The following is a 27,997-nucleotide window of genomic DNA, read 5'->3' on the forward strand; positions in this document are numbered from 1 at the left end:
GCGAGGAGGAGGGGGCGAAGCGGCGGCCGCGGCAGCGCGTGCAGCCGGGCGGGCGGGCGGCGGCGCTTCAGTTCCTCCTCCGCTCCAGCAGGGGGCACGGGGAGCGGCTTCCCGCCGCCAGCCCCTCCCGGCGGCGCCGGCCGACTGCAGCAGTCGCGAGCCCGAGCGCAGTGGGCGGGCCGCGGCGACGACCGAGGCGGCGGCGGCGGAGGTCCCCGAGGTGCGGACTGGGTGGCCGGCGGGCCGCGGTGGCCTCGGGCAGCCTCTCGGGCGGCCGGGCACTCAGTCCCCGGGCAGTGGCGCTCAGCCCGCCAGGGAGCGGCGGCGGCGACAGCGGACAGGTTGGCGTGGGGGCAGGGGCGCAGCCCGGGGCAGAGAGGGAGCCCGAGCCAGGCCATCTCCAGCCATGTCCGACGAGGCGTCGGCCACCACCTCGTACGAGAAGTTTCTAACCCCCGAGGAGCCCTTCCCGCTGCTGGGAGCCCCTCGCGGGGTGGGCACCTGCCCCAGCGAGGAGCCAGGTTGCCTGGACATCAGCGACTTTGGCTGCCAGCTCTCCTCTTGCCATCGCACCGACCCGCTCCACCGCTTCCACACCAACAGGTACGAACCGCGGCCGAGGGTGCGGGCGGGGTACCCCCCCACCCCCACCGCTCCAGCGGCAGGTCGCCGGGCGCCCGGAGCCTGGCCTTGCGCCCTCCCGCCCCTCCCCCACGCTCCCCGACCCGCGCTCCTTCCCGGCGGCCCCCCTCCCCCGCCCCGTTTTCACCCTCGCCCTCCTGGTTTTCTTTTGGCCGGCATTTTACTCTCCCTCTCTTCCCCCATTCATCTTCTGACCGCAGCGACTCCTCCCTTCCCCCTCCCGCCCCTTCTGTGCCCTGCGAATCCCAAACCCCCACCCTTGGTATTTCGATGCTCCCCTGTTTCCATCCAGCCGCAAAAGTTTAACCCCTTCCATTTCCGGTACGCTATTAGAGTGGCTTTCGGATGGCTCACAATCAACCCATGGATCTTTTGAAATGTGGCACTTTTAAAGCCAGAATCTTCCTTTTCCCAATTTCTAACCTGTCTCACAGCCCTATTCCCCTCCCCCCCCATTTTTTAGTGAAGCTCTAGCAAACCAGACGATTGTTTTTTCTCCCTCTCCTTTATTAACTCCCTGCCTTAGCGCGTTAGGCCCTGCCAAAATGTATAAGCTTAAATCTGGAAGGTTCCTTCATGTAGCGTATCCCTTGGTTTGCTCCCCCAGTGGAGGGATGGAGTGAGGCTTGGGATAGGCTTGATTAAACAAATTTATTCAGAGGATGCATTCCCTAACTGGTTTTATTGGAAGGTAGAGTGTTCTGGAGAATTCTCACATGCAGGCATTTCAGTGTTATACCAAATGTAGGGAATTTGAAGATGTTTTACACATAGCTCCAACCTTTAATATAGGTGGATATTTGAGATACATATACAAAGGCCTGGGAGGGTGTGTGGACAAGGGAGGAGGAGAAGGGTTCAGCTATGGAAAACACTGGAGTTGAATTAAGGAGTCTAGTTCTGATTTCTGATCCAATTTACAATATGAGCGTGAACAAGTTCTTCAACATTTTAATGTCTTTTGCATGTGCCCCCCGCCTCTTGAATCAGTCTGCAGATTTACTGAGCTTCTGAGGTACAAGGAAAGTATAAAACATGATTCTTACTTGAAAGAAAGTTTTAGTCTGGAAGCAAGGTGATGTAGTTAAATAATTATACAGAACATCAGTATAACATATTTGAAAAGTGGTAGTAAATTTGTTATGACTATTCCAAATCCTCATTGCAAAAATTAGGAAACTGAGGCCCAGAGAGAAAAGACTGAGTACAAGGTCATAAAACCGAGTTAGGCAAAGCCAGGACTACTCCTTTGGAACCAGTGATGAAACTTGGAACAGCACTAATGGCTCCAGTGTTATAAATGGTTGTTACAGTTTCTTAGACTAACTCCCAGAAGCCTATTTAACTCATGATGATGTGACTATAACACAAATGTAACATACTCACGAAACCAAGTGTGCTTAGGGCTGTCTATGCTGGAAAATAATATAAAAAATACTTTTGCACATATTTGATATTTAAGTTTTGCAGGTTGGGAACAAGTCGTATATGCAGGAAAGTTAAACGATTTCAGAATTAGCCCGCTGTTGATGAGGGCAAGGGAGTGGAGACAGAGGGTAAGCCCTGCCAAAAAGGGTGGGGGTCATGGGGAGTGAAGCAAGGAGAAGAATACATTTCTTACTGCTTGTTCTCTTCTTTCTCCTCCTCCCCATTTTTCCTTGTTTTTCTACCCCTTTCTTAGAGACCATGGTAAGTCAAGGTTGTTTTCTAGAATGGGGCAGTGAAGATAGAGGGGGAGGTTCCTGTTCAGCCCCAGGTTTTCCAAGGCAAGCATTATTTTTCCTAGTTACAGCCTGCTTTTCTAAAACCTCCCTCTCCTACCCTGCTTTTCGCAGGCTTGGAATGGCAGTGGGAGGTCTAATGTATCCTGTTCTGTACCCTTTTCAGCAGAGATTCGGGGAAGCAGAATCAGCAGCACTTACTCCGGATGATGTTTCTGCCCAAGGCTACCTTGCTTTTTAAATCTTTTCTCCTGGAATGTTCTGCCGCCTTACCCCTCCTCAAGATGGTGTTTGAGAGGACCATATGCTTCCAGTCATTTTAGGGAGAAGCAAACAGCTAAATCATGTATAGGGGCAAAGTTTAGTTTAAGGAGTTGTTTTATTTTGAATTTGTATGTGTCACTTTTTTCTTCATACCACATCATTCACCAATTCAAGCACCAATCCAAAAATCAATCTGAATAGTTGAGTACGGATATTCTGCTTTGGGTTTAGTCATTACAAAACAAATTTCATTAAGAGTAGAAAGCTTGCCAGTGGGTAGATACTTGATTTGCCATTATTTTGCTTTTTCGTTGTTACCTGGTAAGGAAACTGTGAAGAGTATTTAACGCCATGTAAGGGTCTTGTGATGATGACAATTTTGGGCCTGCTCCTTTGCCAGACTCTGGGCGCTATTTGCAGTTGTCGTTAACCAAGAGAGTCAGGGCACTAGTACTTATGATCCTTAAGGTTGAATGTTTATAGTGTTCAGATTAGTCAACCTGTGACTTAGGTCGGTGTGTCATTGGTCTAGGTTCAGCTGAAGATAAATTACACGAACACAGCCAGTTTCCTAAGAATTCACACTTTCCCAGGAGTATCTTTTAGGATTTTATGACCAAGTTGGGTTTGTCTAGAACTTGGGGAGAATAAAATTAATCTCAATAAGCCAAAAAGCTTAATTTTTTTAATTGAGATGTCAATATGGAATATATATAGTGTTTAAGACATTTTTCTTTGGTTTTGGGGACAAGATTTTTCTGATGTAATTGTGGGTTTTGTCTTTGTCCACTGTAACCCTCCACTGTCATCAAAAAAGGATGTCATTTAGCAAATTGAAAAAATTATAATGCTATTGGTAGGTCCTATAATTAAAATGTGAGATGAAAGAAGTTAATATGAACTACTTGATGTGTTATTCTCTTCATCTTTCAGGAGTACATCAGTACTTTGAGCAATCTTGAAAAGCGTGTAGGAGGACAGCGCCTCACTTTTGTACACCCTATTGGCAGGATACGAAATGAACTATTGTATAAAGCAGTTACTCAGTTGTGTGATTTTTTAGAGCCCCATTTTCAGTCACCATTAACCAGGAAAACCCCAAGACTGCTGTGTGCCCTTTGTGCCACCCACAGTTTTCCTATCTCAGTGTAGAATTAGAGATGCAGAATTGCTGTGAGCTGCAGGTGGGAGAACCACGTTTCATGAAGTGAGATAGGTTCCAGAGGCAGGAGGCATTTGCTTGGGGGACTTGTTGAGACAAGCTGACAGTGGGGAGCAGGCTTGGGAGAACTATCCAGGCTAGAAATGTGGATTTGGGCTTAATCAAAACAAATTCTAGTAGCGTGATAGGAGTGGAGCTGTGGGTTACAAAGGTTGAGAGAGTAGAAGAAACTTTTCAATAAATTTAGCAGGGAGAGGAAGGAGAGGAGATGTAATAATTTGAAAAAAAGTAAAGGTTTCTTCGTTTGTTTTTTGCCTTGTTTAGTCTTTCTTTTCCAAGAATAGAGATTTTAGCTCCCTAGAAGCAGCCCACAGGAAAGGGAGAAATTGAAAATACAAGACAGGTGGGATGACAGGAGATGGGTGGGATGAACTCAGAAGCCCACGTGGAAGAATTAGCCTAGAAGTGACATAGGATGGTTTTTACTTCCAAGACTGTAAAAGGGGGTGGGAGGCATGGATAACCATCCCAGGACAGTTGAGGTCGCTGGGAGGAGGGTTGGGAATTTGAGTGAGTAGAGTAGGGGGGTTGTGTCATCTGCTCTAACTTGGGACCCCGATGGTCTGTTGGGCTCTGGAGGAGTAGCAGAGGTCAGGGTGTCTGTATCGGGATTCTGGCAGGGAGTCAGTAATGAATACAATAGATGATAGTGGACTGTTCCCTGAGAATGAATGCATGGCATGGATTTGGAATGACTTTCATCAGTGACAGTAGGACTTTATTCCACAGTGCTCCTTGGCTGGATTCTCATCCTGAGAATTAATATTTAGGTCTGCCTGAGAGACAAAGGGCTGCAGAAGAATGTGTATATGGCGTACATGCTTTTCTTAATTTTACCAAAATATTACTGAAAGTCCTTTGTCTGTGTATTCTTGCTGAAAAGCCTTAGAGGTAAATGTTCTTGCTTTACTTTTTTTTTAATTAAAATTTGGGCAGCAAGCCTAGTTATTGAGTTAAACCCCCTTTCAATGGGATTCTTTTCAACAATTTTCTTTTAAGATACAGAGAGAGTCTTTGTGAATAATTTTAGGGTTCTAGCTAGGATCTTAGTGTTCGGTAGCTTTCTCTTAGTGGAATAAAATGTCAGGGCTTTGTAAATTTGAATAGTTCAGTGCTGAGCATATGCACACAGTGGTCATTCATTATACTTTTGAAGCCAACAGAACAGTCTAAAAGAATCACACTTAAATTTTTATTAAAAAGCTCATTATAGAAAATTGTGGGCATATACAGAACTATAAAGACCACTCATCATCCCTTTCACTAAAGATAACAACTGTCAACATTTTGATGTTCTTTCTATGTTTATATACAATTTTTAAAAATCAAGCTCAGGCTGTGTGTATAAATCGTGACCAGGGTATTTGCACTTACATTGTGAGTGTTTTCCTTTTCAGTAAATAGTCAGAAAATAGATTTTTTTTGTTTTGGGGACGTGAGGGAGATTGGCCCTGAGCCAACATCTGTTGCCAGTCTTCCTCTTTTTGCTTGTGGAAGATTGTCCCAGAACTAACATCTGAGCTAACATGGCTTGCTGAGCAGTGTGTAGGTCCACACCCAGGATGCAAACCTGTGAACCCCAGGCCGCTGAAGCCTAGTGTGCCAACTTAACTACTACACCACAGGGCTGGCCCCGGAAAATAGATTTTTAATGATTATAAATAACTTTATGTTTTACATAAATATATATTACATTTATAATGATTATAAGAACACCATTATTACTTAATTATTCCACATGTTTGGGGGCATTTATTTTCCCTTTTTTGGCTATTATAATATTGTTTGGACATGTTTGTACAGACATCTGTTTTCCAAATTTCTCTTTGGGGAAGAGGATAGATTACTAGAAGAGCAATTACTGAATCCAAAGGAATGAACCTCTTTAAAGCTCTTATATATACACTACTGAATTGCTTTTCAGAAAGATTATGCCAATTCAGCCTTCCCACCAGCAGTGGATAAAAGTACTTCCGACTTTGTTTTTATCCATATTGCCTTAAAATAATAATAAAAATAATGTTTGCAAATTAGAAGGTAATAGCACTTAAAAAAATCTCTAATAGTAAAAAGCATTATTGTTCTATTTTATAAATGATTTGTTTCAAGTATGAGCCCAGTTTCCTTGCTACTGTAAATTAAAAAAAGAAAAGAAAAAAGAGCAAAGGCTTCTGAGAATACCCAGAACCCTGTCATGGATCTGGAAAACTGAGGAATATACTGGTTTTGCCCTAGGGTAAGAGCACAAAACCATGCAAATTCCTGACTCCCTTGTTAGTGATCTAATCAATATTATTAAATTTGGCATAGTTTTTTCAAAAGAAAAGCCATTGTTACTCCTGGAGGGAAACAGATTTCTGCCTATTTTTTGCAAGCTGAAAAGAAATTCTTATTAAAAACAGTTGTCTAATAGCTTTTCCTAGCACATAACACAGTACTTGGCACATAGAAGATACTGACTAAATGTTTGTTGAGTGAGTGAATGAATAAAGATTTTAAAAAGTCATATGCAATTTAAAGACACAAGAGGAAAAATAGTTTTCCCCGGACACAGTGTAGATATGGTTTACTGTGTCTAGAACAAAACTTGCGATTGCCATTCACAGCTTTGATATTGCCTGACTTGGGCAGTTTGGTTAATTCTCCTAGGTTTGTTGATTTTTTAAAAATGAGGATACTGCCTACCTAACAAGCATGTGATGAAACTAGGTCATATTACAAAGTATTCTAGGATTCTTAGATGAATTTTAGATTTTTGCCTGTTTATAAAAGTTTGTTGACATCTGCTTTTGTATTTACTGAACTATACTAGTTTAGAGTGTGTGTGTTTCAGTGCTTTAAAATCTTCTACCTTTAGCTCAAAGGAAAAGGTGCCGTAAAATTGTCAAGTTGCCCAAATTTTGTAAATCAAGAACTTTGGAATTAAGATTAGCCATACAAAATAAGAGGGGAAGTTAAAAAGTGAAGTACACAAGTCAAGAAAAAACTGGATTTAATGAAGGATGAGAAACAACCTAATAATAGGTAAATAACAGGCTTTTCTTCAGGAAGTCATTATTTCAGTACCTTATTAGTATCGGATATACTAAATCATTGTCTTAAGGATTAATTCCCTAGGCTACTGCCAAAGCAATGAAGATTATTTTGTGAATAGTATAAAGCTAGTGGAAATTTACAAAAGAAAACAGATTTGTAGATTTCAAGATCAAAAAAAGAAAAAATATATAACCCTACAACAAATACTACAGACAAAATGTTAATATCCTTAAATGCAGAAAGAACTCTTAGAAAATCAGTAAGGAAAGCATTAACGCATAGAAAAATGCTGTAGTAAAATAGCTCATAAGTATTTTTAATTTTGATCTTGCCAGTAATCAAAGAAAGAAAATTGATATAAAAATGTTTTTCTCCTATCCGATAGGTAAAAATTTTAAAAATGAAAATTCCAGTGCTGTTGAGGTTGTGGTGAAATGAGCACTTATAGCTACTGCTTTGGGGAGTGTAAGTTGGTGTAGCCTTTCAGAAAGCTGTTTAAGTATACTGTGACCCTTAGAAGTGTTCATATTCTTTGACTCAGTACTTTCCTTTCCAGTAATCTAGCCTGAGAGATTATATATCTGGATAAATAGTTCTAAACAAAAAGGTTCATCTCAGTATTATTTGTAATACCAAAAAAACCTGGAAACCGCCAAAGTATCTATAATTGAGGGGGTAAGGTTAAATAAATTGTGATACACTTAATAAATGGAATATTATATAGATATTAGAATGTTTTCAAGTAATATACTTGGGGAAATGTTCAGTATATAATGTTAAGTGAAAAAAAGCAGGATACTAAAATATACCTATGCAGAATGCTGATTCTGTAAAAAAATATGTATGCATGTAGAAAAAAGTACCAAAATATTAGGGATTAGTTATTGCTGGGTAATGGAATTATTGGTCATTTTAATCTTCTTCATCACTCCTTTCTTACTCCACCATCTTTGTAATGATCCTGTATAACATTGATATGTAAATGTTACTTAAATATAAGAAACACTTTTTGAGCTTCTACCTGTGTACTTTGTTGGTGCTTTTCGCTGCCCTGCAATGACTACCCTCTTCCTTTAATAATAATAATAATAATAATAATCATAGCTGCCATGTCTTGAGCACTTTTTCAGTATGCTAAGTGCTCTGTCTGCATTCTCATGTAATCTTCACAGTATGCACATTTTAAAGATGAGGACGCAGGCTTGGAGAGGCTGTGTTTTGCTTAAGATAAACAGCAGGCAAGTGACAGAGCAAGAATTTGAACTCAGTCTGACTCCAGAGCTTACTCACAACCACTAAGCTATGTTTTGTTTATGGATGAAGGTTTTACTTTACTCCTAATTTAAATACATTTTTCTTTTAAAGTATTTTATAGAAATTTTTAGACAGATACAAAAGTAGAGAGAATAGTGTAATGAACCCCATATACCCATGATGCAGCTTCAGGAATTATTTGCACGTGGTGGTGTGTTTTATCTTACCCCTACTCATTCCCCAAACCCTTCCTTATTATTTTGGGATAAATCCCAGACATATTTCATTCATAAATATTTTAGTATAAGTCCTAAGTGCTCCTAAGAAAATAATCACAATATCATTATCATGCCTAAAAATATACCCACATTCCTCATAAATGTCATAGAAGTATCCTATTAATATCTTAAGATTGTGTGGATTCTGTAGTTCCTGTTGTGATTTCTTTTGTGTTGTGTTTTTAAGATGGAACTTAACTTCTTGTGGAACAAGCGTTGCCAGCTCAGAATGCAGTGAGGAGCTGTTTTCATCCGTTTCTGTTGGAGATCAAGATGATTGCTATTCTCTGTTAGATGATCAAGACTTCACTTCTTTTGATTTATTCCCTGAGGGGAGTGTCTGCAGTGATGTCTCTTCTTCAATTAGCACATACTGGGATTGGTCAGATAGCGAGTTTGAGTGGCAGGTACGTGTTTTTTTTTTCTTATATTGCCATCATTACTCCATAAGTAGAAGTATGGATTTTTATTTTGATATTTTCATCTCTGCCTTAAAGTAAATTTCTCTAGCATTTATCCAATCCTGCAGATTCTCTGACAGCAGTAAGAATTAGATGGAATATGTAGCCTTTATTTTTGCTAATGTACCTTTTAGGCTTCTGATGCTACAGATATCCTTTTGTAGATTTTCATGTAATTTAATACTTGTATAATGTTTCCATTATTATATATCATCAGTACCTTTCTGTGCATGAATGCAAGCAAATTTACTCTTCCTACATTATAATAAATAGTCTTTGTGTCCTTATAGGCACAATATCTTTACATCAGGGTCACGTTATAGATCTAAGATCACAAACCACTATTACCATGAATGCATAATTTTTAGTTCTGTTATCAGAAATACAATATAATTCCTAATTTGTATTCTCTTCATATGAAGAGATGTTTTTCACCTGACAATGTTTTTTCTTCTTGTGGCACATATCCCGTGTAAAATGGCTTTGTGGCAGATTGTTTGAAAATGCTGTCTTGTAATGAGTGCAATCTATCAGAAAATGTAGATCATGTTATTGTGACATCTATTTTCTGGTTGTAAAAGACAATAACATTTAAAGAAGCTTTGCTTGCACACAGCAATGATGTAACAGTTACTTGAATGCCCGCTATATTTGAAAGCCATCTAAATACTTGAAGTTGTATTCCAAAAGAGGAATCAAATATTACTTTATTTCAAACAATTTTTTATTAAAATATCAAATAATACAGAATGGCATAAAATTAAAAATAAATCTCCAAGTCCCACTCTGCTCTTGTTACCACTATTAAGAGCTTGTGCAGATACAAGTGTGTTTGCATAGTGTTAAAAACACACACACAGGGGCTGGCCAGGTCCGGTAGTGGTTAAGTTCGCGCACTCTGCTTCAGCGACCTGGGATTCGCAGGTTTGGATCCCAGGCCCAGACCCATACACCGCTCATCAAGCCATGCCTGGTGGCATCCTGCATACAAAATAGAGGAAGATTGGCACAGATGTTAGCTCAGGGACAATCTTCCTCAAGCAAAAAGAAGAAGATCTGCAAAGGATGTTTAGCTCAGGGCCAATCTCCCTCACCAAAACAAACAAACAAACAACAAAAACAGACACACAAATGGGATCATACTTCAGCCACTGTTTGGCTCTTTGCTTCTTTTCGACTGATGTATCTCATTCTTTTTGATAGCTGCATCATAATTTATTTAATCAGTTCCCTAATAATGGATGTTTAGATTGGTTTTCAGTTTTTTTGTTTTATAAACAATGCTACACTGAAAACTAAGAGCTTTTAAAGAGGAAAAAACATCCACAGCCCTTCTATTTTTATATCTTGTCTCATTTCAAATGCTTCTATTTTATTTATGGTTGTAAATATGATTTGGATAAAAACTTATAAAAATTTTTAACTAGAAAAATTGAGATAAAATTCATTTTAAATAATTTTTAAAGTGTATAATTTAGTGACTTTTAATATATTCACAGTGTTGTGCAGCTATCACTTCTATCTAATTCCAGGACATTTCCATTGCTCCAGAAAGAAACCCATACCTGTTAGCAAATGGTCCCAATTCCCCTCTACCTCGGTGCCCTGGCAACTACTAATCTACTTTAACTATGGATTTGCCCTTCTGGACATTGCATATAACGTACTCATAGAATATGTGGCCTTTTGTGTCTGGGTTCTTTCGCTTAGCATAATGTTTTCAAGGCTCATCCATGTTGTAGCCTCTAACAGTACTTCATTCCTGTCTTAGCTCCAACTGCTAAAAGAAATACCATAGACTGGGTGGCTTAAATAACAAATATTTATCTCTCACAGTTCTGGTGGCTGAAAGTCCAAGATCAGAATGCTTTTATGGTCAGGTTTGGTGAGGACCCTATTCCTGATTCGCAGATGGCTGCCTTTTGCTGTATCTTCACATGGAGTGGGGAGAGAGAGCTCTGGTCTCTTCATCCCCTCATCAGGTCACCAATCCCATCATGGGGGCTCCACCCTCGTGACCTCATATAAACCTAATTACCTCCCAAAGCCCCACCTCCCAATATCATCACATTGGGGATTAGGGCTTCAAGATATGGCTTTGGGGGGACATAAATATTCAGTCCACAACAATTCATTTCTGTGGCTGAATATTCCATTGTATGGGTACATCACATTTTGTTTATCCATTCATCAGCTCATGGGTTGTTTCCACTTTGGGGTTATTATGAATAATATTGCTGTGAACATTCAGGTGCAAGTTTTTATATGGATATATATTTTTAATTCTCTTGAATATATACTTCGGAGTAGAATTGCTGGGTTATGTGATAACTTTATGTTTAATTTTTGAGAAACTGCCAAAATATTTTCCAAAGTGGATGTACCATTTTACATTTCCACCAGCAATATGTGAAAGTTCCAATTTCTCCACATCCTTTCCAACACTTGGTATTGTCTGTCTTTTGATTATAGCTATCCTACTGTGTGTAAAGTGCTATCTCATTGTGGTTTTGATTTGCCTTTCCCTAATGATGAAAGATGTTGAGTATCTTTTCATGTGCTTAATGGCCATTGGTATATCTTAGGAAAAATGTTTATTCAAATCCTTTGCCCATTTTTAAATTGTGTTATTTGTCCTTTATTGTTGAATTGTAAGAGTTCTTTGTATATTATGGCTACTAGAGCCTCACATAAATTATTTGCAAAAATCTTTGCCATTCTGTGGGTTCTTTTCACTTGATAGTGTCTGTTCACTCGATAGTGTCCTTTGGCACACAAATGTTTTTAACTTTACAGAAGTCTAATTTATCTGTTTTTTCTTTGAATGCTGTGTTTATGATGTCATAATTAAAAAACCATTGCTTAATCCAAGGTCATGCAGATTTTCACATTTCTTTTTCAGAGTTTTAGAATTTTAGTTCTTACATTTAGGTCTTTGATCCATTTTGAGTTATTTTAGATTTACGGTGTAAGATAGGAGTCCTGATTCTTTCTTTTACATGTAGATATCCAGTTGTCCCAGCACCATTTGTTGAAAAGACTATATTCTTTCCCTATCAAATGATCTTGGTACCCCTGTGGAAGTGAATTGGTCATAGATGTATAGGTTTAGTTCTGGACTCTCAATTCTTCTTCATTGCTATATATGTCTGTCCTTATGCCAGTACCACACTGTTTTAATTACTCTAGCTTTGTAGTAAAGTTTGAAACCAGGAAGTATGAGTTCTCCCACTTTGTTCTTCTTTTATCAAGATTGTTTTGGATATTTGGGGTTTTTTTTGCAGTTCCATATTAATTTTAGGATCAGGTTGTCCATTTCTGCAAAAAGGGCAATTGGAATTTTGATAGGAATTGCATTGAATCTGTAGATAAATTTGGGGAATAGTGCCATCTTAACAATATTAAATATTCCACTCCATCAACATGGGATAGAATGTCTTTATTTATTTAGGTCTCTTTAAATTTCTTTCAGTGATATTTTGTAGTTTTCATTGTTCAAGTCTTGTACTTCCTTGGTTCAGTTTATTCCTAAATATTTTATTCTTTCAATGCAGTTTTAAATGGAATTGTTTTCTTAATTTCATTTTCAAATTGTTCATTGCTAGTGTATAGAAATACAGCTGATTTTTGTATATTGATTTTGTATACAGCAACTTCGCTGAACTCATTTGTTAGCCATAATAGTTTTTTTCTGTGTGGATTCTTTAGGGTTTTCTATATTAAAGATCATGTCATCTGTGAAGAGAGAGTGTTTTCCTTCTTCCTTTCTAATCTGGATAGGTTTTTTTTCTTGCTTAATTACCCTGGCTAGAGCTCCAATACGATGTTGAACAGAAGCAGCAAAAGCAGCATCCTTGTCTTTTTCCTGATCTTAGAGGAGAAACTTTCAGTCTTTCACCATTGAGTGTAACATTAGCTGTAGGTTTTTCATGGATGCCCTTTATCATATTGAGGAATTTCCTTCTGTTCCTAGTTTTTTCAGTGTTTTTATCTGAAAGGGTATTAGATTTTTGTCAAATGCTTTTTCTGCATTATTGAGATGATCATGCAGCTTCTCTCCTTTATTCTACACTCATGCATCGCTTGACGGTGGGGATACATTCTGAGAAGTGCTTCATTAGGCAATTTCGTCATTGTGTGAACAGCAAAGAGTGTACTTACACAAACCTAGATGGTATAGCCTACACACCTAGGCTCTGTAATACTAATCTTATGAGAGCACGGTTGTATGTATGGTCCGTCGTTGAAAGAGACATCATTATGCAGCACATGACTGTATTGGTATGATGTACTACATTGACTGATTTTTGTATGCTGACCCACTTTGCATTCCTGGAGTAAATCCTAATTGGTCATGGTATACAATCCTTTTAATATGCTGCTGGTTTTGGTTTGCTAGTATTTTGTTGAGGATTTTTGCTTCTGTATTCATAAGGGATATTGATCTGTAGTTTTCTTGTGATGTGTTTGTATCGCTTTGGCCTTGGAGAATGAGTTAGGAAGTATTCCTCTTTCTTCTGGATAAAATACTGTAATAAGTTGTTCTCATTTAACATGTAAACTTTTTCATGATCTTCATAATGACTCTGTTTTTTGCTGAGGAAGATTAGCCCTGAGCTAACATCTGTGCTAATCTTCCTCTATTTATATGTGGGTCACCACCATAGCATGGCTGATGAGTGGTGTAGGTCCACACCTGGGGTCTGAACCTGCAGACCTGGGCCACTGAAGCAGAGCACTCTGAACTTAACCACTAGACCACAAGGCTGGCCCTCATAATGACTTTTTTAATGACTACATAATATCCCTGATACTAGATGTGCCAGAACTTGTGAAACCATTCCCCTATTTACATCTGCCTCAGTCTTTTTTCTATTATAGATACAGCAGTGAGCATGTTTATCTGGGTACCTTTTTATTCTTCAGTGCCTCATTTTTTTAAATGCATGCTTTGTATTTAAAATCAGACTACAAGGATTCTTAATAAAGTGTAGTCAGATGGACTCATGATAATTCTGAGAAAAATTTTTTATGCTTATTTCATATGTTTTATTTAGAGTTCTTTTTCATAATGTTGCCAAGTGGCAGGTGTTTTTTCTTATTTTAATTGCTGACTTTTTCACTCATTTCATGAGGAATTACAGTGGAAAACTGTCCCCAACCACTCGCTGTTAATGTGCATGACTGACTACAACATTGCCTACAATACTGAACAAAAATAAGACCTGCCTTAGTAATGTGTTTTCCCGCTTCTCAAATTGGAGTGTGGGTACTCTGTTACCATGGATATTTGCTACTTAAATATGCTGAAAGGTTTAAAACGCTCTCTTGTCTTTGTAGGACCTCATAATGATGAGCAGTAAATTATCCAAGAAGATAATTACAAATTATGTGTTAGGATTCATATAGACTAACAATCATCGACTGTAGTTTAAAAATTTGTATTACCTCTGTTCTGATTAAAAACCGCATCTCTTGAAGTCTTTCTTTTTAACAGATATTTCAGTTACTACTAAAGTAAATATAAATGATTCATAGATTCTCTGGGAAGAAAAATACTAACTACTTCATAAGGCAGGATGTTACCTGAGAATGAAGCAGCATCTTAGCATTTGAAGTAGCATCAAAGCATTTTGCTGTGCTGATAGTTTTCTTTGCTTGCAGTCCTTTTATTATTAAAGATGTATTTGACTGTTCTTAGAGCTTGAGAAATTATTTTATTCTTGAGCAGGAAAGCATAGAAAATTTAAAGAGTGAGTAATTCAGCTGTCACTTTGAAACCTAGAGGTGCAATCTGAAATTACACATCAGCTGTTACAGAAATGAGCTTACTCATAAAATTTTGCTGCATACTGCAGAAAATATGGTAGAGGTTTGATTTAATTCTCCCTACTTGTCACAATTACTGACTATAATATAAATAAACCAAATATTGTTGCTCATGAAAAATATGGGGTGAGAATTATTAAGCATTTTTATCCTGAAATATATTATCAGTCATAAAGTGGAAAATTGCTGGTCTAATAAATATACAGGAGCCCATACAATTAATTCTGATGTACATCCGCAGCTCTAATCCCATCTCTCCAATTGACTACTTGACATTTCCACTCGAATGACCTTATTATTTAATGCTAACCCATTATCTTATGCTGAGTCCTTGATCAGTAATGCAACTTTCAATTACAGTGTTTCCATGGAAAAAAAATAGATTCTGCTTTGAGACCTGTCTTACAGTGTAGTGAAAAATGACTACTGTTATTTCAAAGGACAGTTGTACTTGGCTTTTCTCATTACAAACTCTCCATATCCCAAAATACATTCTTCTCTCATTCCAAACTACCTGCAAGGCAAGATGGCCTGGCAAGTTGAAAGCACTAGGCTTGTGTCCTACTTTGGATATTACCACTAACCATATGACCCTCCCTAGACATCATTTTTCCTTATTTGTAAAACGAGAGTGTTGGACTAGAACATCTAGAACATTGCTTTAGGTCTGTTGCTATAAAAATTAAGGTCTTTAAGTGCATCACCCTGGATGGGTTGTATGATTGTGAAATGTCACCAGCTTTCTTCTGGTCTCACATGTGGTCATCAGACTATTATCCTTATCCACTCACTTATTAAATAGTCTTGTTAAGTGTATTTCATTCAAAATTTTCCCTATCTGTTGCCATTTTTCTTTCCATTTTTGCTTATCTTAGTCCAGGCCTAGATCATAAGAACTTTCTGTCTAATTTGAGTCTTTCCTCACTTTACTTTGTCCCCATACTGCTTTTTAACTCATCTTCCCTTAACACCAATTTCATCAAGTTGCTTCTCCTTAGAAAAATGTTATTGGCCTACTACTATGTATCACGTAACAGCTTCTGGTTCATTTGCTAAGCTTTCAAATCCCTAGCACTGATTTTGTATTTTAATCATAGTGGTCTCCTTAACTCATCCTTTTTTTTTTCGTCTATGGTTTGATTAAATTATTTTCCTTACCTGAATGCCTTTTTCTTTTCCCCATTCTGTCATTTTGAGAAACTACCTCGTGAAACTTAACCCAGCCGCTTTAGTAACACGTGGCATTCTCTGAGGATTTATGCTACCTTTTCTAAGGGTTCAAAGCCATGGCAAGGGAGCGGAAAAGGAAAATACATCGATTTATTGTCACCTATGTGCCAGGCATGTTACCTCATTTAAACCTCTCAACTGTCCTTTGAGATGGGTGGCATTAACCATAATTTACGGAAGACTCTGAGGCTCAAAGAAGCAAACTAACCACCACAAGATCACCCGGCTAGTGAGCAGTGCAACTGGATTGGACCTCTGTTTTGGATCTTTTTATTTCTCCCTGAAAAAATGGCCAAAGAACCAGTAATTGCCCTTTTTTACGACCCCTCCTCCAATAAACACAAACAGAATTAAAGGCGTAAATTTAAGTGCTTAACATGTAGTCTGCCATCTAGCAGATATTTGCTAAAGATTTAGATGAACATTTTTCTTAAATTTTGAGAGTAGAGATATTTTGAGAGTTCCTTTCTCTACCTAATTTGTCAAAGGAGCTTGAAGTCGGGGAGGCCTTTCATCTAATAAGTAGTGTCTCATTTTATTTTAGGAACCCCAGGGAGATCTTTAATGTAATAGTATTGTGATTTGAAGTCTTTCAAGGGGAAAGTAGCAAAACATTTTCTTTTTTGACGTTAAAGGCTGAAAAAGAGATGGCCTTCATCTGTGCATTCGGCAATCATCCTTTCATGACACCGACTAGATAACGTTAGGGCTAAGGGTGAACAATTCAGTGTTAGTTAATGAGATTTTAAAGGAAGTCATACAAATTGCTGGAAGTCACTTATGCCCTTGGATTCATCAATGACTGTCAAAATGAAAATGTGGTTTTAAGAGTAGTAACTAACTTAGACAATTTTATTCTAAACATCATGGTCACCTTGCTTAGTGATTAACTCCATTTTTGTGTCTTCACTCGTCTCTTCTATGTGATTGAATCCCCGATACCTGCCCCCTTGTAGCTCTCCTAAGCTGTAATCCTGCAGCATCATCTTACTGCTAGATATTTCCTTTGATGACCTGTCGTCTCAAACCTAGCATTTGTCATTTGCTATGTTGTATAATTGTATGTTTGTGTTATTGCATTATCTTCCTTAGTAGAGCATAATGTCCTTGTGTGAGCACCATCACTCGCGCTCCTTTGAATCCCCTGTACCTATGAAAGTGCTCTGGGTACAGTAGGAGGCCAAATACATGTGATTGCAATCTTCTTCACAGCTAAAGGAGGTTTTCTCTTTTGGTAGCTTCAAAAACCTAGTAATCATCCAGAGTTCAGGTGTAATTGCAAAGTCTATAGAACCAAAAAAACAATACGAAACCAAAAAGTTGTTGATTTGTGCCTTGTAAAAAACGAAAGGATTGTCTTTGAAAATTATTATGTATTCCTTGTAGAAGAAAATATTTTATCTTCTTGATGAGTGACTTAAGCACATTTATTAAAATTAAATCCATTCTGACTTTTGGAGGTGATGGATATGTTTATTACCTTGATTGTGGTGATGGTTTTACAGGTATGTACGTATGTCCAAAGTCATCAAATGGTGTATGTTAAATACGTACAGTTCTTTGTACATCAGTTATAACTCAATGAAGCTGTTAAATATTAAATCCATCCTAACTGGGTTTTAATAGACAATATAAAATATAGCAAATATTTTTGCTGTTCATCTCACTTTAAACTGATGTGATTTTCTGTGTATTAGGCTTACTTCTATTTCCTCTGTCTATACATTGTCTCTTACCATTTTTTAAAAAATTTTTCTTTTCTAATACTTATGGTCTTTAAAGTGGTTTTCTTTATATTAACACCACATTTTAAATTATTTTGATTGTCTCAAGGTTCTTAATACAGACTTGAAGACAAGGACCATGATTTATTTGTCTTCATATTGGCAGTTTGACTAGCACAGTGTCTGGCAAAGAGCCAGGGAGTGGGAGATCACTCAGGTCCCCTGAGAGTAGACCAGTACCCTTATTCATTATGCTGTGTAGGCCCTAGCCTACATTCACATTATGAATTAAAAACATTAATGATGATTGACTCTTAAGTTAGCACTTTAACAAGTCTTCCTGATGATTTTAAGCTCTTGGGAAATATCTCTAATTGAATAAGTGTATACAAACAGTATGCTGATGTTGCTGCTTTGTCTAAAATAGGAGTGAATCAGAATTAATGGTTTCTGATTCTGTATTTGTTATTAGTCTTTTATTAAAGTAATTTTTAATCAGTATGAAACACGCTGTGGTATTTAAAATGTATATTTTTTTAAAAACTTGCTTTCCCTATCCCCTTCTCCTTATGTTTATCAAGTTACCGGGCAGTGACATTGCCAGTGGGAGTGATGTACTTTCTGATGTCATACCCAGTATTCCAAGTTCACCTTGCCTGCTTCCTAAAAAGAAAAACAAGCACCGGAATTTAGATGAACTTCCTTGGAGTGCAATGACAAATGATGAGCAGGTAGACATCTCGACATTCTTATTTAAAAGGATATCTGTGGAGAATATGTGAAGTGCAATTTATTGCCTATTTAAAGCTACTGGGTAAATGTGGATTGCTTAGTCAATCTGACTTTGAGCTTTAACTGTTTTGCAGGGAACAAATATAATATTAATTGCTTCTGATATTTAAAACACCTAAGTGGCACACTAAAAGATCTGAGATTTTGGCATTGATCTTGTTTATTATAATTTTTCATCACATAGGTGGAATATATTGAATATCTGAGTCGTAAAGTCAGTACTGAGATGGGTCTTCGGGAGCAACTTGATATTATTAAAATAATTGATCCTTCTGCTCAAATCTCCCCTACAGACAGTGAGTTTATTATTGAACTTAACTGTCTCACAGATGAAAAATTGAAGCAGGTATGTAAAGAAAATACAGATTGTACAGCTATTGAAAACACCATTGTCTTATAACATGTAGACTTGAATAATCGTATGTAACCACATAGATAATTACAGTCAAAAGCACTGCTGTGAAATGTCATATTAGAAAAAATGATGGCAATATTTGAGAATGCATGATTTTAAGAGGTTTTATGTACATTTCACCTGGCAGTACTTTTCTGGGATCATGTGGATCTAGAACCTACTGCTTCGGTGTGTAGGCTTTGAAACTTAATGTCACCACTTAAGGGGTGGTTACACTAAGGTATGGATTTATTCTAACTCAACTTAGAAAGACAGAATCAAAATACTGATTATCGAGAGCTATGCTTGAGTGCACATCTGGGCTGAGGGATTTGAGTGGTCTTAGAGAGTAACTGAACCTGGCTAGGGTAAATAACATGTAATGAATTTTCTTTCTGCTCTTCTGAAATACACATTTCTGGTATCTTCTAAATATAGTCTTTATTGCTTTCTTTCTGGTACATAGCTGAATGAATACTTATGTTCTACTTTTGTTTTTTTTTTATTTTTTGCATTTATCATCATTTGTGAGAAATTTCTCTCCTTTTAGTATTTCTCTCAACAGATGTACTAAAATTGTCTACATTCCAGCCCATTTTTCATTAGTATGGTATATTGATGCCTTGCATTTGAAGACAGGTACTGGGGGCCCCTAGCTAAGATTTAGGAAACACCCTAATCTTAGATATAAGCAGCAACTTACTTCAGTCATCTTAAGTGGAGTCCTTTAAAAAATGCCTGATGTCATTTATTTTATGTTATTGTTAGTTTCTGTTTCTGAGTGTTATTTTCTTATAATCCTAAATTCTGGAGGCGAGTAGCCTTCCATTTACTGATACTTTATATGCTTTTAAAATCTAGCTCCATTATATGTATTGTAGAATTTTGAACATTGTCAGTTTTTCTGGTACTTGTTTGTACGTTTAGAGATTCTCTTGTCCTTATGCCCTACTTATGTACATATTTGACCGTCTTTAAGTACAACATTCTTTTATTCTTTCCTCCAGTATTTTGAGGCTAGAACATCAAGGAACAGCACTAACTGGTTTTTGTCTGTGCGTTCCAAGGTCAGGAACTATATCAAGGAGCATAGCCCTCGTCAACGGCCCGCAAGAGAGGCCTGGAAGAGAAGCAACTTTAGCTGTGCAAGCACCAGTGGAGTGAGCGGTGCCAGTGCCAGCGCCAGCAGCAGCAGTGCCAGCATGGTCAGTTCTGCAAGCAGCAGTGGGTCCAGTGTTGGAAACTCTGCTTCAAACTCCAGTGCCAACATGAGTCGAGCACACAGTGACAGCAACCTGTCTGCAAGTGCAGCAGAGCGGATTCGGGATTCAAAAGTAAAACGTCTAATCAATACAAAACTTTCCCTTTCTCTATTAACATTAGTACTCCTTCAGATGAATTTCTTGAAGAGTTAAAATTATCCTGCTATCTAGATGCCTGTGGGTTTTGATTGTAATTGAATAAGCAGAATGCTCTGCTCTTGGACAAAGCCCTCTAGGCCGAGTGCTTTGAAATACTGTTTTGACCCACAGCCATATCGCATTCAATTTTACCTGATTTTTGTGTCTGTTTTGAGTATGGTAAATTGATGGAAATAATGAGTGAGTCTCAGGATTGCAATATTGACTGCCACTCACTATTGAGCGGATCTCACTATGTTGCTAATGTTGCTGTCTATTAGCTCCTAAGAATGTTCTGCATGTCTTTGGTGTGTGTTAAATGTTTTCGTAATGTTTTAATCTTGAATGTTTCTTCTTAACTCTTTCAAAAATGTAATAATGCTTTCTCTAATTTCTGTCTACTCTTTTCACAATTGGAAAAATGCTGTACAATATTATTGAGCACGTAAAAAATAGGAGGTGTAAGTGTATATAGAATGGTTCTGTGATGCTTAGCAGGAGAGTTCAATTTCTTGCAGTAGCGACAGTCTGGAGCCAACTTAAGGATGATAACGGTGTCTCTATAACTCTTTGGGAACCCGTGGTGACTAGAAGATACACAATGATTCCTTCTCTGGCTCTTACCGAAGTAGCAGAAACATAGCCAGCTTTGTTGGTTGCCAAGGGATTCCTCTGGATATGTGGTCATTCCTTTTTGGCACCAGTGACACGGAATAGAGTACCCACTGAGTTTCTAAATGGGCTTTTAAGTTGGTATTTGCCTAATATGAAAAAGACATGATTCTTTCCCAGCCATTGTAAAATTCCTAGTGTTTTTGGATGAAAGGCACCTTGAAAGCATAAGCATTAGAGATTTTGGCAATGTTCTCTACATTTGTATTCAGTATTGTTCACTATGTGTTCACTCTGCACTGACACCAGTGTAACTTAATTTGATTTCAAAAAGTCTTTGAAATGATTGGCTATCCATAAGTAGCCAAAATGATCAAGTTTCAACCCTTTTCAGAAGATTCACTGGTCTCAAATAGCATAAAAATCGAATCTTGAAGAATCATTTTCAAATCTAAGCCAATGGCTCACTTACTGGAACCAGGATCATACTGCAGAGGAATTTGAACATCTCTAAGAATTGTGAAAATATGGAATTTGAGCCATAAAATACTTTGGAGTGGATATAACAGAAGTGAACTTCACTGATTTAGAAATTTTTATTTTGACAGAAGCGATCCAAGCAGCGGAAGTTACAGCAGAAGGCCCTACGCAAGAGGCAGCTGAAAGAGCAGAGGCAGGCTCGGAAGGAGAGGCTCAGTGGGCTCTTCCTTAATGAAGAAGTGCTGTCCTTGAAAGTGACTGAGGAAGACCACGAAGCAGATGTAGATGTTTTGATGTAATAAGGGTGAATTTATCAGTGTTCTTTCTAAGCATCAAAGTATTCTATCCTTATTTGTTTACATGCATCTTGACCAAACTTTTGGTTAGGGCTGTGCTGATGTACCATTAATAATTTAGGCCAGTGGTTCTCAGCAGGTGGTCCCCAGACTAGCAGCTTCAGCATCACCTGAGAAGTTGTTAGAAATACATAGTATTGGGCCCCACCCGAGACCTAGTGAACCAGAAACTCTGGGGTCGGGACCCAGCATTGTGTTTTAACAAGCACCACGTTATTCTGCCGCACACTCTAGTTTTAAGAACCACTGATTAAGTAAATGTTGTGACTATTTAAACTTTAGGGTGGTTAAGCGGGCTTTTTCAAAAACTAGTACTTTTACACTTTAGAAGATTTCAAGGTACTGCTGACAAGTAGTTTATTGTGTCAGTATATGTACATGTGTAGAGATATAATTCAGTTTCCTTCTTAATGTTACAAGTTCTTAGTTTACTCTCCTAAGGGCCATAGCGTAATTCTCAATTCCTAGTGGACATCTTTTTTTGATGTTGTAGGAGTGGGGTGTGGATTGCTGTTTACAATAGTGCCTTCATTAGGTTTAGTTCTGTTTTTATTCATTATTAACTCAGAGGTGTAAAAGCAGGCCCTAATATCTTTCCTGTTAGGTTTGTTTTTGTTTTTCACTTTATGTAAATTCAGAATCCTTTCTGTAAGTGATAACTACTGAAGAAATAATGTTACTAGTAGCTGAATTTTAGACTTGATGCTCCATTCAAATGGAGAAAGCAATTAAACAAAACAACCAATTCTACTTTTCCACTGCTTTCTGAAATTTTAGGCTGTGAAGCTATCTCAAAGGCAGAAAGTCTCTGTCTCAAGTTCTTTTTGTAGGTCATTTTTTTTTTCAGCACAGCTCTAATTTTAAAACATTTGGCATAACAGCTTCTGGCATGTGAACAGGTAAATGTTCAAAATTAACTAAAGCAAACCCTTACAGTTCTGCTAAACTTAATCGCTAGAAATACACAAAGCAGTGAGAAATAGAAAAAAAACCTTAGCTTGTTGGCTGTTAATAGAACTCTAATTTTAAATGTGAAATCATGGAGTTTCTTTAAATGTTTTCATAGAGAGTTTGTTATCATGAACATTAGAAGTAGTGTGATTCCTTTTCTTCTACCATATGTCCTTTCACATGGGTTAAAGAAGCTGGAAACTGATACTACTGACAATCAAGCTGCTTTCTGACTTTCATAATTAATTTCTTTTCATTGTGGATAACTTTTGAGAGGTAATCATGATTCTGTAGGAGGAGTTGTAATCAATATTTTTTAAAACTATAGCGTCACAGTTTTAAAGGATTTCTACTTTTTTTTAAACTTTTTATCATATCAAGTAACTCGTTAAGAACAAGATTAACGACTTAAATTCTTAATTCTCAGTTGATATAAAGGCTTAACCTTTGCTTACAATCATGTGTTTTGAAAATTTGATTTCATTTTGATTCCTTGAAGGTTAAAGAATTGAAACTGAGGATAAAATTGATATATTGCAGCTTTGCTGAGGTCTGTGGTATGCTTGTAACAGTTTGAAGACTACTAAATTCATACTCTAAAATTTTACTAAAATAAAAGTATATATGTGTATAAGGTTTCAGTTGGAGCAGTCCTTCTCACTTTTCTCTTACGCCCTCTTTGGTACTCCTAACCAGCTTAGAGGGCCCAAGGAGAGCTGGGGGATAGACCCCAGAATACTCTGAGGAAGGTGGGAAGGGACAACCTCATTGTGTTTTCCCTTCCAAGTGTAGGAAGTGTAAATGGAGAGAAGAGCAAATACAGCTGAATTCTCTGGCTGCTCTTAGCAAAAGCAAAATTCTGGAGGATCACTGTCTGTTCTCTTTACCTACTCTTCAAGGAAAACAGGCCACTTTTGAAGACCATAGAGCAGCACTGATCTCTTAAATACGTGGCAACAATTTACTTGACGGTGACCAGTAAAAGATCCGAAACAGGGAGTCATGATGTAATAAGACGAATTTCTCCACTCTCTCAACAATCACATAGTCTTATTACCTTAGATTTAACTTAAGTCACTATTAAACAAGTTTACCAAAGCGCCACAAAGCCAGTTTAAAAAGTTTATCCAGGTTTACGTGTTTATAGTAAAGTGCACCATGAAATTTTGTGTAAATCTGGATGCACTGTCTTTACGGTACTACAAATTAGAGAGAGTCCATAAAGTTGGTTTGGAGGAGATTGAAAATACTTCCTCTGATTAAAAGAAAAAAATTGAAACAACTTGGGTTTGCTTGTGATCAAAGAGGGAGATTACAGTCTTTCTTCATCCCCCCCCCCAAGAAAAAACCCAGCAGAAAAAGACAAAAAGTTCTCTTGCCTTTGTTAATGTGATGTAGTTTTTCCCTGTTTTAATGCTTTGTGTAAATAATTCAAATTTGAGATATGTCTTTCTTAGCATAAGTAATAATTTATTCAATCTGGTATATCTCTGAGTTCAATTTAAAACAAATCCAACTCAATATTTTTTCTTTTTAAATATAAGCCCTAACTGACCAGTTAGTAAAAATGTGAGACCTATTTGTCCCAATGTCCATTCTCATCTGTAGAGAATGGACACGGGAGCAAATAAGTCTGTCCCTTTAGAAATAAACCTTGTTAATTGAGGGCATGATAAAGTCCCCTCAGATTTATCCAGAAATATGTTATTAGAGATCTTGTATGTATGTCAACTATATCTCCATAAAACTGGGGGCAAAAAATTTTTCTAGAAGTCTGTCAGTCTCCACCACAGCTTTTTAAAGTACGAACCTTGAGTTAAACAAAATGGCATGTCTTTTTCTACAGTTTTGCAACTGAAAGTAAGGCAATGCAGTATAATGTGTAGGGGAGTATGAAGGGCTAATACATTCTGTCACAAGAACTTAGAGTAAAATAACACTTTTTTTCCATGAGACTTGTGTCGTTTTTTGTTAGGCTGTGGCAGTTTTGTCCATTTCCATTGGGTTAACTGATATTGCTGAATTAATCCCAGAAACTGACTTGTAATTTAATGATGCTGTGGATTAGATGGATATCTCATTTTATTTAGAAATCTCTTAAAAGTGCTAAATCCCCTCATAAAGGAAAAATTCCAAGAAACTACTATATAAAGGTATCCAGATTCTGATGAGCTTTAAAAATTGTGAAATTTATCAAATGTCTTCATAATTAAGCCAAAAATGTTAGTACATGACAAATATAGAAGTCTTATTCCAGATTCTCTAGCAGAGATTTTTGTTCGTGGCTTACTCTCTATAGCCGCATGTGCCTTAAAGGTGACCTCTGTACTTTTTGTCCATATCAGGCTTTTCCCAACTCAAAAATAATCTAGATGTTGTAATTCGTTTTATAAAATGCCCATGCTGTTGGATATCAGTAAGCAAAGCCATTAAATTGAACCAGTCAATGGTAGTAGAGTATAAAACAAAAAAACACCCTTCAGATCTTAAATTTCATTTGCATAACTTTATTTTTGGCCCAGCTAGGTCATTGAAGAACATTGATATTTATCTAAAATATAGCTTAATGTATTCTTTTAATTTTTTTCCCTGAAAAAGGTTATAAGCCAGAATACTTTTAAAACTAGGTAACTCTCAGTATCTGGAAGAGAATTTTCAAGGCAAAAGTACTTCAAGAACAGAGATTATATAGCAAGTTGATTTCCTCGTGACCTTTAGGGATTCTTTGCATTCATTTGTGTGATAGCTGGAAGACTCCCCTCCCCTTTAACAAATTACCTTTCAGCACTTTTATCTTCAAGGAAAATGTTTGCTTGGAATTGGGAGGGTGTTAAAGTCAGTTTATAGTTTGAGATGGTTGATAGGAAAATTCCCAGTTGCATTCAAATAATAGTATTGATGTTGAGCACAGTGACATTCAACATAGCTAAACTTAGAGGTAAATTTAATCCTTAAGAGGACTAGAAGTTAGAAAATAAGTATTTGTATACACATGTACTGTGGTAACTTTGGATTCGTTTTAAGTCTGACAAAGTAAGATAAATTTTATCTTTACAATGAAATTATGCTAAGTGGGTGAGAAGCATCTGAGATATTAGACCTAGGCATCTCTGTCAGCGTGGTATCTGGAACATAGCTCCTTAGAATGCTTAATTCTTATTTCTTTGGCAAATAATTTACTTATTCCAAAAGGCTTAGAAGGAATTCTGACAGTTCCTCTAATTAACTGGCTATTAAGAGTAAGGAAGTTGCATGGTATAGCTGAAGATCTGAGTTGACTCCCTAAAATTGTATTTTCATATTTTTTCTAAATTAAAATTGTTTTCAGCCCCCCTCACAATTATGTTTTAAATTAAGGTTATTAATGATTTAACCTAGACCACATGATGGTAAATTAATTTTTAATTTGACATTCAGACTGAACTCAGACAAACTGCTTTGGTCTTCTCTGATTTCAATATGCAGTACATTTTCTTTATTGTCAAATTTCTTTATTACATCTTTGTGGTCAATGGAACCTGTGGAAATCTGTGTTCTTTTCTTGTGGTGAGGGATGGGGGTAGAAAAGAAAATTGCTCTAATTATACATATGCATTTTGACTATATAAAGGTAGTTGTAGAATTAATATGTATAAATGACAAGTTAACACTTACCTATTCTGAATTGTTCTAAGGAACAGTGGCCTGAAGCCATGGCTTGTTTCGTGGAGCTGCTTGCTCTTTAATAGTAGCTGACCAATTGGATTTAAGTTGAGACTTTGGGGTTAGGCTATCTAGCTGAGGCTTTTAGGAATGGAGCAGACCATGTCTGTTCCTGTAGTGTATCAATTTAATTTCCTCTTTGAATATTCTAATTTAGATATAGGTATTATCCATTCGAAATCTTTGTGTTGGGAGTTTAATAGGACTGTTGTCACCAACTATTAAAGATAAATAAACACAGGTATATGTAAAAACATTTCACAGATGGTTCAACATTTCAGTTTTTTTGTTTTAGTTTCAAAGGTTAGTTCTGTAGCATCCATATCATAACCAAAGCAAGTAGGAAGTTGGTTTGGAGAATCTTCAAGTAGTCTTAAATACTGTAATGTATCAGATTGTTAACCAGGATTATTTTCCTGTATTTCTGCTAAATGTATTACTATATTAATGCACTTTTGTATATATAACTGTCTTCTGTACATTCTGTACTTACTACAATGTATATAAAAGCTGTTTTTCCTGAAGCTGTGAGGGAAAAACAATAGCTGTAACACAAGTCGTTTCTATTTTGAGTTCCTTCCTGTACTTGAAAGTAGTAGTTCAGTAGTTAAATCTAAATGAGTATGTATGGTTGTAATTAAAACTGGCAATGTGGCAGAGCTGTCTTTTGAAACTGAATATCAGAATGAAAAGTGTTGTTTTGGTTATTAAGAACAATTGTAATATTTTAATTGTTTCTTTTGATGTATCATGAATTTTTACAAACCCCACTGCTGCTCATTACTTTATACTTCTAAATCCACTCTTTTCATGTTCCATCCCAGAACATTTGTCACCACAGAAGAATTGCTCTCTTTTCTTTTGCTCACAGTTTGGTTAAGGCTCCATAAACTTCTGTTTTGTGAAAGCCCCAGTTTCCCAAACGTCATTGGCAAATCATTTTTTTCTGGAGAGATCGGATTTCTAGAGAGATTAGCATTCATAGTAAGTGAAAAGTATGTCTAACTTTTGTTTACAAAAAATCAATTCTATTTTCCTTACATATTAACCTAGAGTCTTTTTAAGTTAGAATTCTATAAAAAATGTCTGTGAGCAGTTTTCTGTATAGATACAGAAGCAGCTCAGCTCGTCAGCAGCAACTCTCTCTCTTGCCACTAGAGGGCGGCTGCAGTTGCTCTCTCCTTTGGAAAATGTTTTAGCGGCTTTTCTTTTAATTTCAGAGGTTGGAATCAACCTAATTCTCAAAATTCCTTTTGTGATATTAAATCTTTTCATTGATTAGTCAAAGGTAAGTTAATTGAGCTTCTTTAATAAAGCCAGTCTTATTCATGCTTTCCTGCAATCTTCAATTTTTAATAAATGTGAGTTAGATATTAAGTGAAACGTGTGTGTGTGTGTGTGTTTTCTTCTCTTGGGTACTCTAGAGCTGTGCTGTCCCTTATGGTAGCCACTAGCCACATGTGGCTATTTAATTGAATTAAAATTAAATAAAATTTAAAATTTAATTCCTTGGTCCCATTAGCAACACTTCAAGTGCCCAGTAGCCACATAAGGTGAGAGGTTACTATATTAGAAACCACAAGATACGGAATGTTTCCATCATCACAGAAAGTTCTCTTGAACAGACTGATCTAGAGATTTGCTGGTGT

At 37.2% G+C, this 27,997-nt stretch overlaps 1 protein-coding gene and 1 long non-coding RNA gene across 2 annotated transcripts in view; one reads left to right on the top strand and one right to left on the bottom strand.

Moving 5' to 3' along the window:
- The first annotated feature begins 172 nt into the window (after positions 1-172).
- FAM199X (family with sequence similarity 199, X-linked) lies at positions 173-27,731 on the top strand. Its single transcript, XM_044763493.2, has 6 exons — positions 173-603; positions 8,605-8,824; positions 18,243-18,392; positions 18,638-18,799; positions 19,915-20,181; positions 21,468-27,731. Exons 1-6 carry the CDS (start codon positions 407-409, stop codon positions 21,636-21,638), a joined length of 1,167 nt encoding a protein of 388 aa, XP_044619428.1. The 5' UTR covers positions 173-406; the 3' UTR covers positions 21,639-27,731.
- The window catches only part of LOC139042664 (uncharacterized), a 56,361-nt gene continuing 37,195 nt past the window's right edge, over positions 8,832-27,997 (bottom strand). Inside the window, exon 3 of the long non-coding RNA XR_011499657.1 lies at positions 8,832-9,859. This is a non-coding gene — a long non-coding RNA (uncharacterized lncRNA). The remainder of the gene's footprint in view (positions 9,860-27,997) is intronic.

The sequence above is a fragment of the Equus asinus genome, chromosome X (assembly GCF_041296235.1).
Source record: "Equus asinus isolate D_3611 breed Donkey chromosome X, EquAss-T2T_v2, whole genome shotgun sequence".
NCBI lineage: Eukaryota > Metazoa > Chordata > Mammalia > Perissodactyla > Equidae > Equus > Equus asinus.